The sequence below is a fragment of the Falco cherrug genome, chromosome 6 (assembly GCF_023634085.1).
Source record: "Falco cherrug isolate bFalChe1 chromosome 6, bFalChe1.pri, whole genome shotgun sequence".
In the NCBI taxonomy this organism is placed as follows: domain Eukaryota; kingdom Metazoa; phylum Chordata; class Aves; order Falconiformes; family Falconidae; genus Falco; species Falco cherrug.
Window position 1 is genome coordinate 84,688,246 of NC_073702.1, and position 14,926 is coordinate 84,703,171.

A 14,926-nucleotide genomic window follows, 5' to 3' on the forward strand; every position below is an offset into this window, starting at 1 on the left:
TTGTTTTTCCTGCAAGTGCTCTAATTTCCTAGAAGACTGCCTTCATGGCACGGCTTTATCTGGAAGGCTATTGAAAATATGTACCTTTTCATAACTTGCCCTTTTTCATAGTAGCAGAATTTAAAAATTTACTTTGAATATATAGAAAAACAGTCGAATTTAGCATCATTTACAGATCACATGTTTTGTGCTCTTAAACTCATGTTGCATTATCAGTTATTTATGGTGTTCTCCATAACCTACCCAAGATTCTGCAGTCCTCCTCCATTTTTAACTCACTTGGGAGAAATGCACACACATAAAATTACAAGGCTCAAACAGCAGCCTCTTGCAACTATATAGATGTAGCGGACTGTTGTCTTCCAGTATTGGTCCAAACCTCCTTAACACTGTAAGTGACTGTGGTACTTGTGAAATTTTATTCTGTCTCTCCTTTCAACATTTTTTTTTTAATATGCAGCTAACTGTAAGAAAAGGTCTGTGTATCACAAACACTTTTGAGTCTAACCATCGACAAAATGCGCACTAGAGAAAATAAGTAAAAGTTACTAATTCTTCTTAATATCTTATACGTTTGAAATTCTTATAAGCCTCTTACATTGTCACAGCTGTGTTCATTTGTTTGCTTAGGCTTAGGCTTGAGCTTTCCAAACACAGAAATAATTGCTATTTTGTTGTGAATGGAATTTTCCCCTAACCTTCTGTATTTCTTATTTATCTTGCTCAAAAACAGTAAGGAACTGAATTCCTCAAATTGGCAATACCTGTGAGTCACAAAAACTCCAAGAGAACCTGACGGGTCCCATAAGAACTGAGGCCAAATCCATATGGAATAACAATTTCATATGTGGCTTTATATTTCCCCTTTCTGAGATGCAACGGACATAAAAAATCTCCATATTTAATCAGTTCTTAATGACATGAACTGTTTTTAATCTGAGAGAAATAAATTATGTCAGTTAAAAAAATTACATCTGTAAGGAAAGAGATTACAGGTAGGTCACACGCTCAGCCATTACTTGTGTTCCTTTCCAGAGCCAGTTTTCTGAACTGAGATCCAATTCTATTTGTCACAAAGCCAAATCATAATTCAGAAACATGACTTAACTCAAGAAACGTGAAAGGATTTGAAATACACTGGGCTTAAAGAAAAAAATATTATAAATGTGCATACTTGTTTTCGTTAATAAAACCCCACTGAAACCAATGGGATTCTACACAGAACAATGTGTCCTGCATGGTGGACTCCAAGACATACAGCATTAAAATGGGTATCTTCAACAGACAGAACCTAAGAACCTATATTTTTAAAAATTATTTGTAGTTTGAGGTATCTCTCTTGAGATCTCTTATAGCATGATTTTCATTAAAAAGGGAGGGAGACTTTAAGCACTTTGTAAAAATGAGTGGTTCCTTAGTAACCACAGAATGATCAGGTGGTTGATATTTTGATAGTTACAATCAAAATCAAAGGCTACACGATTCCACTTTGACATACAATAAATTAATCCAAGCCCACCTTTTGTCACCAAGACACAGCACTACGCTGTATCTTTATTATGAGAATGGGTCTGCAGTTTCTTGACATATTGGAAGATTCTGTTTCCATGTCTTTTTTCTTCAAAAATTCTTCAGATAAATCTTTATTAAAGAAAATATTTGATATTACAATCTGATGTGGAATTAGAAATAACATAGATGTAAAGATTATTTGTTTTTGAGTTAGCTCTCGTAATAAATTAAGACATGCCGTATCTCAATCTCATTTAATTTCTAGTGTAAGATTAAGTATTTTCTCGGCAGTATGCTACATTCTGGACAGTAGCCCAGCTATGGGTGAGTAATGGTAAGTGGTTGGGAGTAATATTTAAATTAAAATAAAATTGTAGTTTGTTCTCAAAGACTTGTAAATTTAGGTCAATGCCAAAGAAAGTGGTTTGTTAATCATTTTGATAAAGGAAGATTACAGAGAAAGCTTACTTCTTGCTGGCCTTGAGAGACTTCTAATGCCTACCACAGTCATTAGTTTTAGGAGCACAGTTTCAAGCTTCTTCAGGAAAAGTCCATGAAAACGGACGCACTGCACAGCACCATAATACATTAGAAGTGCAAAATTATTTGCATAACTGTAATAGCATAAATTCTATTTACTATGTTTTCTAGGAAGTAACAGAATTACTGTGAACATCTGCAGGATCTCTTTGGAGTGTATTTGAGGTGGAATCTATCTTTTAACATCCTCAAATTCTTTCAATCCTATTTTACATTTGTTTTGGATTCTTGATTATCTGTTTGATTTTTCTGTATGCCTCTGATGACCACTGTTTGTAACATTTATAATGTGATGCTTTTTTGCAAGCAGCTGTATTCACTTCTCCCCTTATCTGCCTTCTCTTTACATTCATAGAAAGATATTGGAAAAAAATCCACAGGCCACAAGGCAAAGGCTAATTTCTGGGACTGGGAAGATGATAAGCTAATAAGAACACTATTGAAAAGTTGTCTCAAAAATTTAGTTTTCCTGTGAATTTTCCACTAGCGTTAGCCAATTCTGGTGACACACAGCCACCTTAGGTAGGTCTTCTGCAATGCTCTGACCCTGCTGTATGAGGGAGCTGTGGGTGGGTTTCTGAACAGGCGTGTTAAGAACACCTTTGTTAAGATAACCTTTGGCTCATGACTCAGAAGGAGCAATGAGATGGAAGGATTGGGGCTTTCCCTTCATTCCCCCTCTGCTACAGAAGAGTGTAAATTCACCAACTGGAACATATTTTACAGGTCTTATATTTAAATCACAAAAGGTCTGTAACAAGTATGTCTACTGTGCAACACTGGCACCTCCCTGCATGATGAAGAAACTGATCCCAAGTTTAATTCTGTATTTTTGGCATGCAAATATTGGACAGATTATATAAGATTTCTGTTTACTGACTAGAGTCTGTAATTCATTCCCCAATCCAATGGGTCAGCTCTGACTAGAAAGTTAGTCTCTCCTAATTTAGATTAATGGATATTAATAGAAACTTTCTCAGCCTGATCTCAAGTTCAAACCTGTTAAGCCTATATTTATTTATTAAAATCCCCCTGGTAATGTAATACACATTACAGCTAAACAACTCAGTCTCTTAAAACCGTAATAAATTACTTTCTGATCTTTGACATACTAGGAGACTATACTGAAGTGTGCCTCTGAGAAAAGCAAATAACACTTTCAAGGAAAGGAAAAAAACACATTGAAATAAGTGGTAAGCTTTTCTCCTTCAGCAACTAATTTCCTCATATGGAGTGGTTAATCACTCAGGTGTGGTATGAATCACTTCTCCTTTGTAGCTTTCAATAACTATTTGCTGGACAACTTCAAATCTCAGTTTTTTACAAATTTTACAGAAAGATAAACATTTTCCTCCTTCTATAGGATGAGGAAACTTTTACCATTTTCAAATTCTACCTTGAAGGCCCTCAGCTCTGCTGAGAGCCTCATCTTGAAATTCTTTTAGTTAGCGATGTATTTGAAATTAAACAGTTTCTGTTGCAGAAAGGAAGCAAGCATCTATTGGAACCATCCATCCCTGTGGTCTTCAGCTCCCAAGGGCTGAGACTGAATCCACTACAGGTATTTAAATTTCCAAAAAGCTATAAATAGAGACTTCCAAAGTCTGAGTTTTTGAAAAGTTAAGCTATCACGTACATGCTTGGTTACCTAAAAAAGTGACCTGGTCTTCAGATGAGCTTAGTACTTACAGTCTAGATTAGAATGAACAGGAGAGTCATATGTTCATAGATAAACCATTTTCTTTAAAAATCATGTCACTATTTGGTGTACAGAGGCACCTGATTTATCATTTTTATGAGTTATTTGTAAAATGTTACTACCCATTATCTTCAGATTTTCCTGTCTAAGCACACATCAGCAATTACAATGTGTAACTTATGAATAGAAACCCAAGAAACAGGCAAAGAAACAAGGTATTTTCTAATACAGTACCTATTAGAACCACATAAGTTTCCATAATAAACAATTTTTCACACCGTGTATGTCAGAAATAAGAGGTCTAAACTAGGCACATTTTCAGGTCTGAATCTGAGAATAACTATTGCACAACCATCAACAAAGCGTCCTCTGCTTCGCTGAGACTGTCACTGTAAATAATTACACTTCCTGAAGCAAACAGAAGTTGTAGATGGCAAGGTAGGTTTTGAGTTTTGACACTTTTTTTTCCCCTCAGATCAACTCCAAATCTGACTTTAACGAACTTTTAATAAACTTTGGAAAAGGTAACAGCACATTCATTTCAGTACCAGCAATTCTTGCACAAAATGACTACATGAAACATAATTATGTTTTTAACAGTGGGATGATTGAACAAGACTGACTGTAATGATGTGTTCATTCATATAATGCATAATTCCCAAAAGAAAGAGGAAAAATTTCTACACTGACCATAGTCTGTGTTTTCCGGCTCCCAACAATTTGATGGCCAAAAATAGGGTGTCTATAGACAAAACAAAGAAGTAGGGAACTCAAGTTAGACAATGCAAGTATTATACAGTCCTTGGATTGATACTGGTTTTCAAAGTCATCATACATTTTTGATAGATCTATTATATTGTTAACTTGACAATTTTTAAATAGTCATCAAAACAGAAAATTAATTTTGTACGCTTGTTTACTGCAGTAGTGTCAGAATGGCACTGAAACAGAAGAACAAAGTGTTCTTTTTATTCTTAAAGTTAAGGGAACAAAACCCCCAAGGTTAGGTAGTGAGGTTTTCTTTTTCATCTTCCCTAGCAACATACCTCTCATGTCCTGAAGAATCAGTTTTAGAAGGTGAAAAGACAAGATACTTTGGAATACATTCAATTCTTGATTTTGGAGAGTTTTCATTATTATATATTAATATTCAATACTCTTCCATAGGAGTTATTTGTTTAAAAATGCCACTAAACACAACCTGTTTTCACAAAGTTATTACAGTTCTTTTCATTTGTTGGGGTCTTTATTTTTTCCTAATTGTTTACCAATTGTGTTTTAAAATGTGGGAGTTTTTAATGGAAAGCCAAAAACAGTATCGATAACTAGTTCAATACTATGCTATTTAAAACTGTGCTAAATGTATTGTTTAAAATAATCCACTCCTACCAAAGGAGGAACATAAGACCATATAGGCATTTATCATACAAATAACTTAATTTTTTTAAATGGTAAGTTTTTATCAAAATGCAAAGGTTTCTAATATGTTATACATAACACATTCATATATATGTACACATACGCACATAGACAGAGAATTATATATTATTTGATTAGTTGAACTAATGTCATTAAATGTATGGACTGCTCTGAGTGGTATTTCAGAACACAGGTACTCCCTTAGGAAAAACTTATGCTTTACTTCCTTCCTTATTGGTTTTTCTCAAAGATCTCCCAGCTGCAAAAACTGAAACCTCTGTTGTTGCCCACTTCCACAAAATTGTTTTAATGTTAACCTGGAAACCAACAGGGCTGAAGGGTGACACATTCACACGTACTGTCAGGTTAAATATATATTGTGAAAAATCTCTCTCCATTGCAACAATGACCCATCAACTTTAATAGCAGCAATTTAGAACTTGCTATTTATCAAGCGTCAGCAATGAGTTAAAGGGTAAAAAAGAAACTATCACCAGCTGACTTCGAAGGCTGAGATGAGTTTCTTGGAAGCTGTTTCATGCCCTGTAATGGAGCAGCAGTAAGACATTCTCCTATCGGCTATGCCTTTGCAGTGCCACTGAAAGCAAAGCAGCCAGTATAAGCACAAATGGAAAGAAGAGGAATCCCTAAACAATGAATGGTAGCACTCAGAGAATCCTGGAGAAGAAAGATGTAAAAGTCACTTAACCATGTCAATCATATAAAGCATAAGGTCACCATCATTTAAATATACAGTTTTCAAACTCGGGGAGGGAGAACAGTTCTTCCTTAGAGGTGTGAAATGTATCTTGGGACAGGCATAAGAAGAAAAGCAACACTACATCATTTTCCTGCTAACACTTATTTTAAGGCTGAGCTTCTGGAAAAAGGATGCAGTGAGGATTACTAAATACATAGAAACCGTATCTGCTCAGGCAGCTTCTGAGCTGAAATTGGCTGGGGCTCAGATTTTGTTTACGGGGGGGGATAGCAGTTACAGTGGAGGATGGTTGGAGAAAGGTGCAGAGGAAGAGCCCTTTCAGAAGTAAAGAGCCAGAGATTCTTCCAATTGTCAGTGTACTTGCTGCAAACTCAGTATTAAAACTTTTTTATATATACTTAGGATTTCTCTTGCCAAATTACATATACTCCCATCCCAGCTGAGATTAAAAAATAAATCCTGTCTTGTGATTTTGAGCAAACTTCAAAACTGCTTTTGGCATTTATTTCACATCAGGCTCTAAGAAAATACTACATATTCATGACTATATGTGTGTGATGTAAGAGAAGGACTCTGTTGTCTCATGCATAAATGAAAAGCTACCCCCAACCACCAAGAACACTGCAAGAAATAGTTCTGAGAGGCACTCAGGGACATATCAATCAAGGATAAATGTGATATTCCTGTTTTCAGTCTTTAGTTAAAATAACATATTCAACTTTTATTGGGATTTGCACATCAGTGGTGGAGTGAGTACGGGGCTAAATAGAATATGGGAAAGGGGGCAGGATCTTCAATGTTGTGAAATGTCACTAGCTCGCTAGGAGACAGAGGTGGCCAAGGCTTTTCTGAAGGACAAAATGGTGCATCCCAATGGCAAGAACTCCTTCTTACAGAGGGACTAAGCTTAGACCTATGCTAAAGAGCATGAAAATGCACTGAGGGTGCTTTCTCCTTTTCAAAGCTGAACGAAACTTTTGAGGGAACACATGAAATAGATTTTGTTCCATTAGAAAATACCTGACCAAGACTTTGCAGGTGTGTAGTACTAGGATTGAAAGCAATTGCAGGATGAGACTGGTATTCTGCAAAGATGAGTACAGCAGTGTGAGGGCCAGCAGGTTCAGAGAACAGGCAGAGGAGGTCTCTCAGGAAAGTAAACCAAGGGACAAAGAGATGGAAGGGAGATGGCAGCTACTGAAAGAGCCAGTACTAAATGCCCAACTACCTTTAGAGAGAAAATATAGTGACAGGCCAGTGTAACCATACTGCAATCTCCAGTCAACTAAACATGAAAAAGAGATCAAGGAAAAAGCACAAATTAATGCATACACTACTAAGAATGAGTCTATGCCTCCCTGTGCCAGGGAGATAAAAGCAGAAAAGTTAAAACAGAATGTAAGTTTTAATTAGCAAAGCACATGATAAGTCATAATAAAAGGTTTCAATAATGTGTTACAAGGTAAGCTAAAAAGAAACCCCAGCAAAAGGTAAGCATTACAATATGAGAAGGGGGTTCAAACAACAGTTAGCACAGACAAGTACAGAAGATTATTAAATGCCTTCCTTGGAATGCCAGGAGGAGGGGGACTGCAGTCAGGTAAAGGTCTTTCTGCTCAGGGGATGACACACAGGCGTGAGCTTTCCTTGCTGATGGTTTGAACTGGGCAGGCACAAGCTGCCGCTGAACTGCAAGCTGTGACCCTGCTGGTGTGGTGCTCAGATGCATTTAATGGGACCTGCTGAGAAGTACAGCTCATCAGCTCAAGCACTGCAACGTGGCCAGAGTTGGCCTTCAGCCAGCTGGCTCCCAGCTGGAACAAAGTTCAAGTCTGTCTGCAATCAGCTCTGTGAACATGCCCAAAATTAATTTGGACATGAAGATAAGACTACAGGACAAAGCACAGGAGAAAAAAACAAAAACAAACAAAAAACAACAGGAAGAGAAATATTTGTATGAGGTCAGACAGTTCAGGTTAGAGGCCTGATGAAATTCAGCACAGAATACTTAAGGGATTATTGTGTTTTCATGTGTAGAAACGTGTAGAAAAAATTTGTAGAAAACAAAAATCCCTCATGAAACTAAAGAATGACTTCTGGTTTGTCAGCACTGTCAATTATATGGAGGTGTAAATATTATGATGAAACTTTTGCTCTGGTACTTCTCTTTTTCCTCTCTCTCTAACACTCTATAGCATCTAAGTGGCAGAAGTTATCAAAAATATTGGATTATCTGCATGATGTTTAAAGGGGTGAAAGTTACCTGAAGGACAAGTTATACATGGGAAAAATTCTCATTCAAGTAACATTTGAAACATAGGCAGTTATTTAAAAAACATCACATAAGGCAGAGAGGCTTCAGAAGACTACAGCAAGGGGAAGATCTACCTTTTCCAGAAAACGGAAAGAGATGGAATTTTCCACATTCTTATCTTTCTTGATTTCATGTCTAGATTGAACAATTGCAACACATGATTTATTTCTGAATCCTTAAAAAATAAAGGTTACTAAAATTTGAATTTTTCAAAAACATATCAGGTCACTAAATAAGCAGTAGATGTTATGTATTTTGAGTAAGGCAAAGACCTACAACAAGTAAAGAATTACGGAATCACCATACATGGATGGCTACAAACTCTTCAGAAGAAAGGTGATGCCGGAGTACCTCTGTATGTCAGGGAGTGTTTTGACTGCCTAGAGCTTAATGATGGTGACAGTAGGGTTGAGTGTGGATGGGTAGGAATCAGGGGGAGAGCCAACAAGGCAGATACCCTGGTGGGAGTCCATTATAGACCACCCAACCTGGATGAAGAGACAGATGAAACATTCTACAAGCAGCTGGGAGAAGTCTCAAGATTGCTAGCCTTTGTCCTCCTGGGGGAATTCAACCTACCAGATGTCCGCTGGAAACACAACACAGCAGAGAGGAAACAGTCTGGGAGGTTCCTGGAGTGTGTGGAAGATAATTCCCTGGCACAGCTGGTCGGTGAGCCAGCCAGGGGAGATGCCCTGCTGGACCTGCTGTTTTCAAACAGCAAAGGACTGGTGGTCGTCGTCGGATGTCTCGGGCATAGTGATCATGAGATGATAAGAGTTTTCTATACCCAAAAAAGTAAGGAGGGGGGTCAGCAGAAGTGCTGCCTTGGATTTCTAAAGGGCCATCATTGGCCTGTTTAAGAGCCTGGTTGACAGAGTCCCTTGGGAGATAGCCCTGAAGGGCCAAGGGGTCCAGGAAGGCTGGACATTCTTCAAGAAGGTAGTCTTAAAAGGGTGTAAGAGCAGGCTGTCCCCATGTGCTGAAAGACAAGCTGGTGGGGAAGAAGACCGGCCTGGCTGAACAGAGAGCTTTGGCTGGAACTCAGGGAAAAAGGAGAGCTTACCAGCTTTGGAAGAAGGGGCAGGCAACTCTGGAGGACTGTAAGGATGTCACGAGGTTATGCAGGGTGAAGATTAGAGAGCCAAAAGCCCAGCTAGAACTCAGGCTGGCCACTGCCGTAAAAGATAACAAAAAACCATGTTAGAAACAAACGGATGCCCAAGAATAACCTCCATCCTTTATTGGATGCGGTGGGGAACATTGCCACAAAGGATGAGGAAAAGGCCGAGGTACTTTAACGCTTTCTTTGCCGCATTCTTTAATAGCAAGACCCGTTACTCTCAGGGCACTCAGCTCCCTCAGCTGGAAGCCAGGGACGAGGAGGAGCAGAATGGAGTCCCCACAGTCCAGGAGGAAACTGTTAGTGACCTGCTGCTCCACTTAAACATGCAGAAGTCTGTGGGACTGGATGGGATCCACTGAGGGTACTGAGGGAGCTGGACAAACCACTCCATTGTTTATCGGCAGGCCTGGCAAACTGGAGAGGTCCCAGAAGAATGGATGTTAGCCAACGTGATGCCCATCTACAGGAAGGGCAGGAAGGAGGAGCTGGGGAACTGCAGGCCTGTCAGCCTGACCTCAGTGCTGGGGAAGGTGATGGCACTCAGGTTGATCTGCTCCATAATGTGGCATGTGCAGGACAACTGGGAGATCAGGCCCAGCCAGCATGGGGTTATGAAAGGAAGGTCCTGCTGGAAAAAAACCTGATCCCCTTCTAGCACAAGATAACCTACGTAGTGGATGAGGGAAAGGCTGTGGATGTTGTCTGTTGGACCTTAGTAAAGCCACAGACACCGTCTCCCACAGCATCTCCTGGAGAAACTGGCTGCCCATGGCTTGGGCAGGTGTACTCTACACTGGGCAAAAAGCTGTCTGGATGGCCAAGCTCAAAGAGTGGTGGTGAATGGAGTTACATCCCGCTGATGGCCAGTCACAAGTGGTGTTCCCCAGGGCTCAGTGCTGGGGCCAGACCTGTTTAATCTCTTTATCAACAATCTAGACAAGAGGATCAAGTGCACCCCAGTAAGTTTGCAGACACCACCAAGTCGGGCAGGAGTGATGATCTGCTTGAGGACAGAAGGCTCTGCAGAGGGATCTGGGCAGGCTGGACTGATGAAAGGAGGCCAACTGCATGAGGGTCAGCCAGGCTCAGTGCTGGATCCTGCATGTGGGTCACAACGACCCCACACAGCGCTACAGGCTGGGGCAGGGGGCTGGGAACTGCCTGGTGGGAAAGGGCCTGGGGGTGCTGGTCAGGAGCCGGCTGAACAGGAGCCAGCAGTGTGCCCAGGTGGCCAAGGCGGCCAGCAGCATCCTGGCTTGTAGCAGACACGGCGTGGCCAGCAGGACCAGGGCAGTGCCCGTCCCCCTGCGCTGGGCACCGGTGAGGCCGCCCCTGGACCCCTGTGTTCAGCTTTGGGCCCCTCACTGCAGGGGGACGTGGAGGGGCTGGAGCGTGTCCAGAGCCGGGCAGGGGGCTGGGGCAGGGGCTGGGGCACCAGCCTTGTGAGGGGCGGCTGAGGGACCTGGGGGGGTTGGCCTGGAGAGGAGGGGGCTCAGGGGGGGCCTGATCGCTCTCCGCAGCCGCCTGACAGGGGCCGTAGGCAGCGGGGGTCGGTCTCTTCTCCCGGATGAAGAGCCATAGGGTAAGAGGAAACGGCCTCAAGTTATGCCAGGGGAGGTTTACATTGGGTATCAGGAGAGATTTCTTCACAGAAAGGGTGGTGAAGCATTGGAACAGGCTGCCCAGGGAGGTGGTGCAGTCGCCATCCGTGGGGGTGTTTAAAGAACACATAGATGCGGTGCTTAGGGGCATGGTTTAGTGGTGGGCTTGGCAGTCCTGGGTTAATGGTTGGACCTGATGATCTCAAAGGTCTTTTCCAACCTAAATGACTCTATGATATGTACTCAAAAGCTACAGCTGCAGATAAAGTTGTATTCAAGGAGTAGATAACTATTATTCACTTCCAAATCAAGAAATAGCATTGGTGGGTGCAGACACAATGAAAATTCTAAAACCAGGCACAAAAATTATTGGTAAGGGGACAGGATTAAGACTTAAACAGAAAGTCAAGAAAAATGTTTTAAAAAACCTAAGCACTGAAAACTGAACATTATAAAAAAATCAGCTTCTGATGAAAGAAGTTTTGCGATGCTGTGATTGTATGGGAAAAAATCCATCAACAATAAACCTGTGTAGTTAAAATGACTGACATTTTCTCAAGGAGGTATTCTGCATTTTCTTGCCTAATTCTTTGGTATTAACAGCCATAAAGTTCTGGTCTTAATCTACCTCGCCATGTGTCACGCACACTTGATAAATTGGAATACCCCTTGATAAATTGCAGCAATAAAAATAAATCTCAAGCAATCTCATTCCTGGCTGAGAAACAACCTAGGGAGAAACCTCATCACAAAGCTCCCCAAATAGTACAATTCAGTTATCAGAATGATACATTAAGATCTCAGGGAAATGTGTATCAAGGCCCCCTGTTCAGGCTGGCCCTCAAGTGCCCCAAACAGTGCCTTGCCTGTCTCTGTTCTTCAGGGGCATGCTCTGCGTGCATCCCCACCACCCCTGGCTGCAGTCCTACTCAGCCCCAGCACCTCATGGTTTTCTCCCACCTGCACAGACATCTGTTGCCCTAACCTTTGCAATCAGGCAAGTTAAAGTTGAGCTTGCACAAGGTCTCAGACAGAAATTCATGGAACCTTTGACTCCCAAAATCTGATTTTCCTATAAATGAAGCCTGGTTTGCTTTGTCCCTTAGATGTTACAGACCTCAAATCACATGATTATAAGGTATGGGTTGAGTTTACATCTTTCCACTTCTATTTCAAAAGTCTCCACACAATTTCACAGTCCAGGTATTTAATAATCCCTTAGAAGCTTTTGCTAGAAAGGTTATCCATGAAGACTGAGGGAAATGATCTGCCTTGTTCAACAAGGAAAGATTAGAAAGTATGAAGAGTTTGCTAAGAAGATCCCTAGTCTCACAGAATGAACTCAGGAGAGAGAATAGGAGGTGTGTGCAAAGGAGAAAGCTGCCTGCTCTCTTTTGTTCTATTTAAAAAAACTCCCACAGCAATGCAAGGAGGCTCTGCCCATGTAAATAACCTTTTCTTTACCTGGTCTATGCAAAAAAAGGCTTTGTTTAACTATTTGTTACAACTCATATATCCCAAGTACACTATAGAAGAAGTATAATGTCCCTTGCAATATCACATATTCCTATAGCACAAACGTTACACAATCTATGTGCTCTGTTTCATGATCTAGAAACCCTGCGTAAGTGAGTATTTGCCCCAGGAGAGTTGTGGACGTGGTGTAACATGCTGTACCTCAACGCTACCATTTTAAAAAAGAAGATTATGAAATGTCAAGGGTTTTTTGTGAAATACAGAAAACCTGAAAAAATTCTCATACTTCAGACTTCTGCTTTTCCTCAGAAGGAAATGTGAAGCAGTTTGTCATGAACAAGTATTAAGTAGGGAACATTTGTCACTTTGCCATGGCATCCCACTTATAGCCGGAAGGAAAGTGGGTGGTAGAATGGTTTGGGGAAAGTCAAGTACTGTTTATCAGCCCAGGCAGAAATAATGCTGCCAGTTTTGATCAGTACACTTTGAAGGCACTTTGTTTAATTGTGTCTTTAATTTGAATAAGCAGCCAATACAAGTCACCAGCTGAAGAAATAAGGCTTACCTGGCACTGCACATACAATGGTAGAGTCATTTCAGCATTCAGAACAAACCAGGCTGTTACAAGGATCTTCATCCCATTGACAGAAAAATGGTTTTGCGCACACAAACACATATGGGTTCTTTCGCATTTATAGCCTAATATCATTAGGTAAACCTAACCACAGAAATCCATAATCCTCCTGTTAATAAAGTAATATGAAACAAAATCCTGTAAATATAGAACATGTTCCACACTAAACAAACTGGAAGTAATGGCTGCTATGCACCGTGAGCAGTCCTGTGATAAAACAAAGAGATCTGCTTTGGCCCTACCATAAAATTAATCAATAATAATATCTAAGCTAATGAAACAGACACTTGTAAAAATTAGTGCTGCCCATCAGCTTTTATAAAACTTGATTAACTTCTATGCATTAAACCATACTACTGAGTAGGGAAATCATTAAGCATCTTTTCAGCTACCCCTTGTTGATAGTAATAAGAAAAGGATTGCTGTTTCTGAAGCTGCTCCACTCCATGAAATCTTTAAAAATCTAATTACCGGGATGGGGAAGGAATATCCAAATCCCTCATAAACCTTCCTTTGTATATTACTACTATTCTTCTCATAGGCATCGGTCTTTATAAACAGCAGAAATCAAGTCTTTGCTGAAAAGTAGTTATACACAATCTCAAATACCTTGCACGGTGGATGGCAGAATTCACAGGTTTTCAGTTGACACATTCACTACAATTGACTCAAATGATCTCATGGTATAGGAAAAGGTAAGATCACTGGTCTACCACTTTCAAGCCCATAGAGGAAGGATGTAAGTAATGCTCCACAGTTAGCTCAGGATTAGTAAAAAAGAAGTTAAGGAAATTAGAAGCAATAAAGATGCTCTGTAACTCATCTTTTCTCATCTGGAAAGGGGATGAGCATGGAAAGATGGGGGTAGTGGTGGTAAGGGGGTGCGGGAGGAGCATGTCTGAGTAGGGAGTTAAAAAAGAAAAAAGGGCACTGATAAGGCAGTCAGAAAGACAGGTTTGAAATTATTTTTCCCTCTTGAAAACCTGAACAGAACTTGTATATGCTGAGCCTGAGCTGAAAAGACAATGAATTAGTCCTTGCATCTGCAATTGCCAAAGAATATCTGCCCAATGCTGGATAATATAACCTGCTTTTTTTTTCTTCTTTTTTTTTCTTTTTTTCCTTCCTAAAATCTGACTTCCAATAAAATCCTTCCCTGAAGGCATGGTAGGTGATCCAGCAAGGCTGTGGAGAGTGGCTGGAGAGCTGTGATGTTCAGCCACAGCCTCAGTGTTCAGAACGCCCAGGGGCTGGTTGAGGACTGAGCCAAGAGGTAGCTAGCCAAGCAGGGCTGAGTCAAAGAGATGTTGTGGGAAGCAATGTAATTCCACCTGAGACACAAGGTGGAATTAGCACAATACTTCATGCTCTACACTATTTTGTAGATATTTGGAAGAGATTCCAAGATCCTTACACTGATTCCTATCTATTTTTATCTCCGGTTCAGGCACGGCAAAACAAAGCCAGAGAGGTTAAATGCATTTGCCATGAAAGTGTTCCCAGGGGCAGAAGAGGAAAAGACATCACAGGTGAAATCATCTTGCCAAAATCCATGAGCTTTGCTGTTATCTTCACCAGATTCATGCTTTCACAAGATACTGTTCCCATTTTCATACTTTTTCTCAGCTACTTATGCCTTCCACCTTAAAAGTTACAAAACAACAGCAGACTCTAAACTTCATCTCTGAAAATCAATTTACATTAAATCATTAATCTTATAAAAAAATAGAAGTGTGATTATCACTAGCCTCAAGAATCCTAGGAATCTGTTTAAAAGACAAAAGATACTAGGAAACATTATTCCCCCCCCCCCCCCCCCTGAACATTAAGACACTCGGTATGCATCTGAAACTTGCAGAAGAAATCAACACATCTTTCCCTGGA

The 14,926-nt window shown here is 40.5% G+C and overlaps 1 protein-coding gene across 6 annotated transcripts in view; it reads right to left on the reverse strand.

Moving 5' to 3' along the window:
- Nucleotides 1-14,926, reverse strand: part of RGS7 (regulator of G protein signaling 7) — a 254,003-nt gene that overhangs the window by 70,566 nt on the left and 168,511 nt on the right. For all 6 annotated transcript variants that reach the window (XM_005436554.3, XM_055714833.1, XM_055714836.1 and 3 more), the window contains one exon: nt 4,442-4,493. In XM_005436554.3, the coding sequence (XP_005436611.1) occupies nt 4,442-4,493 (52 nt within the window). The remainder of the gene's footprint in view (nt 1-4,441; nt 4,494-14,926) is intronic.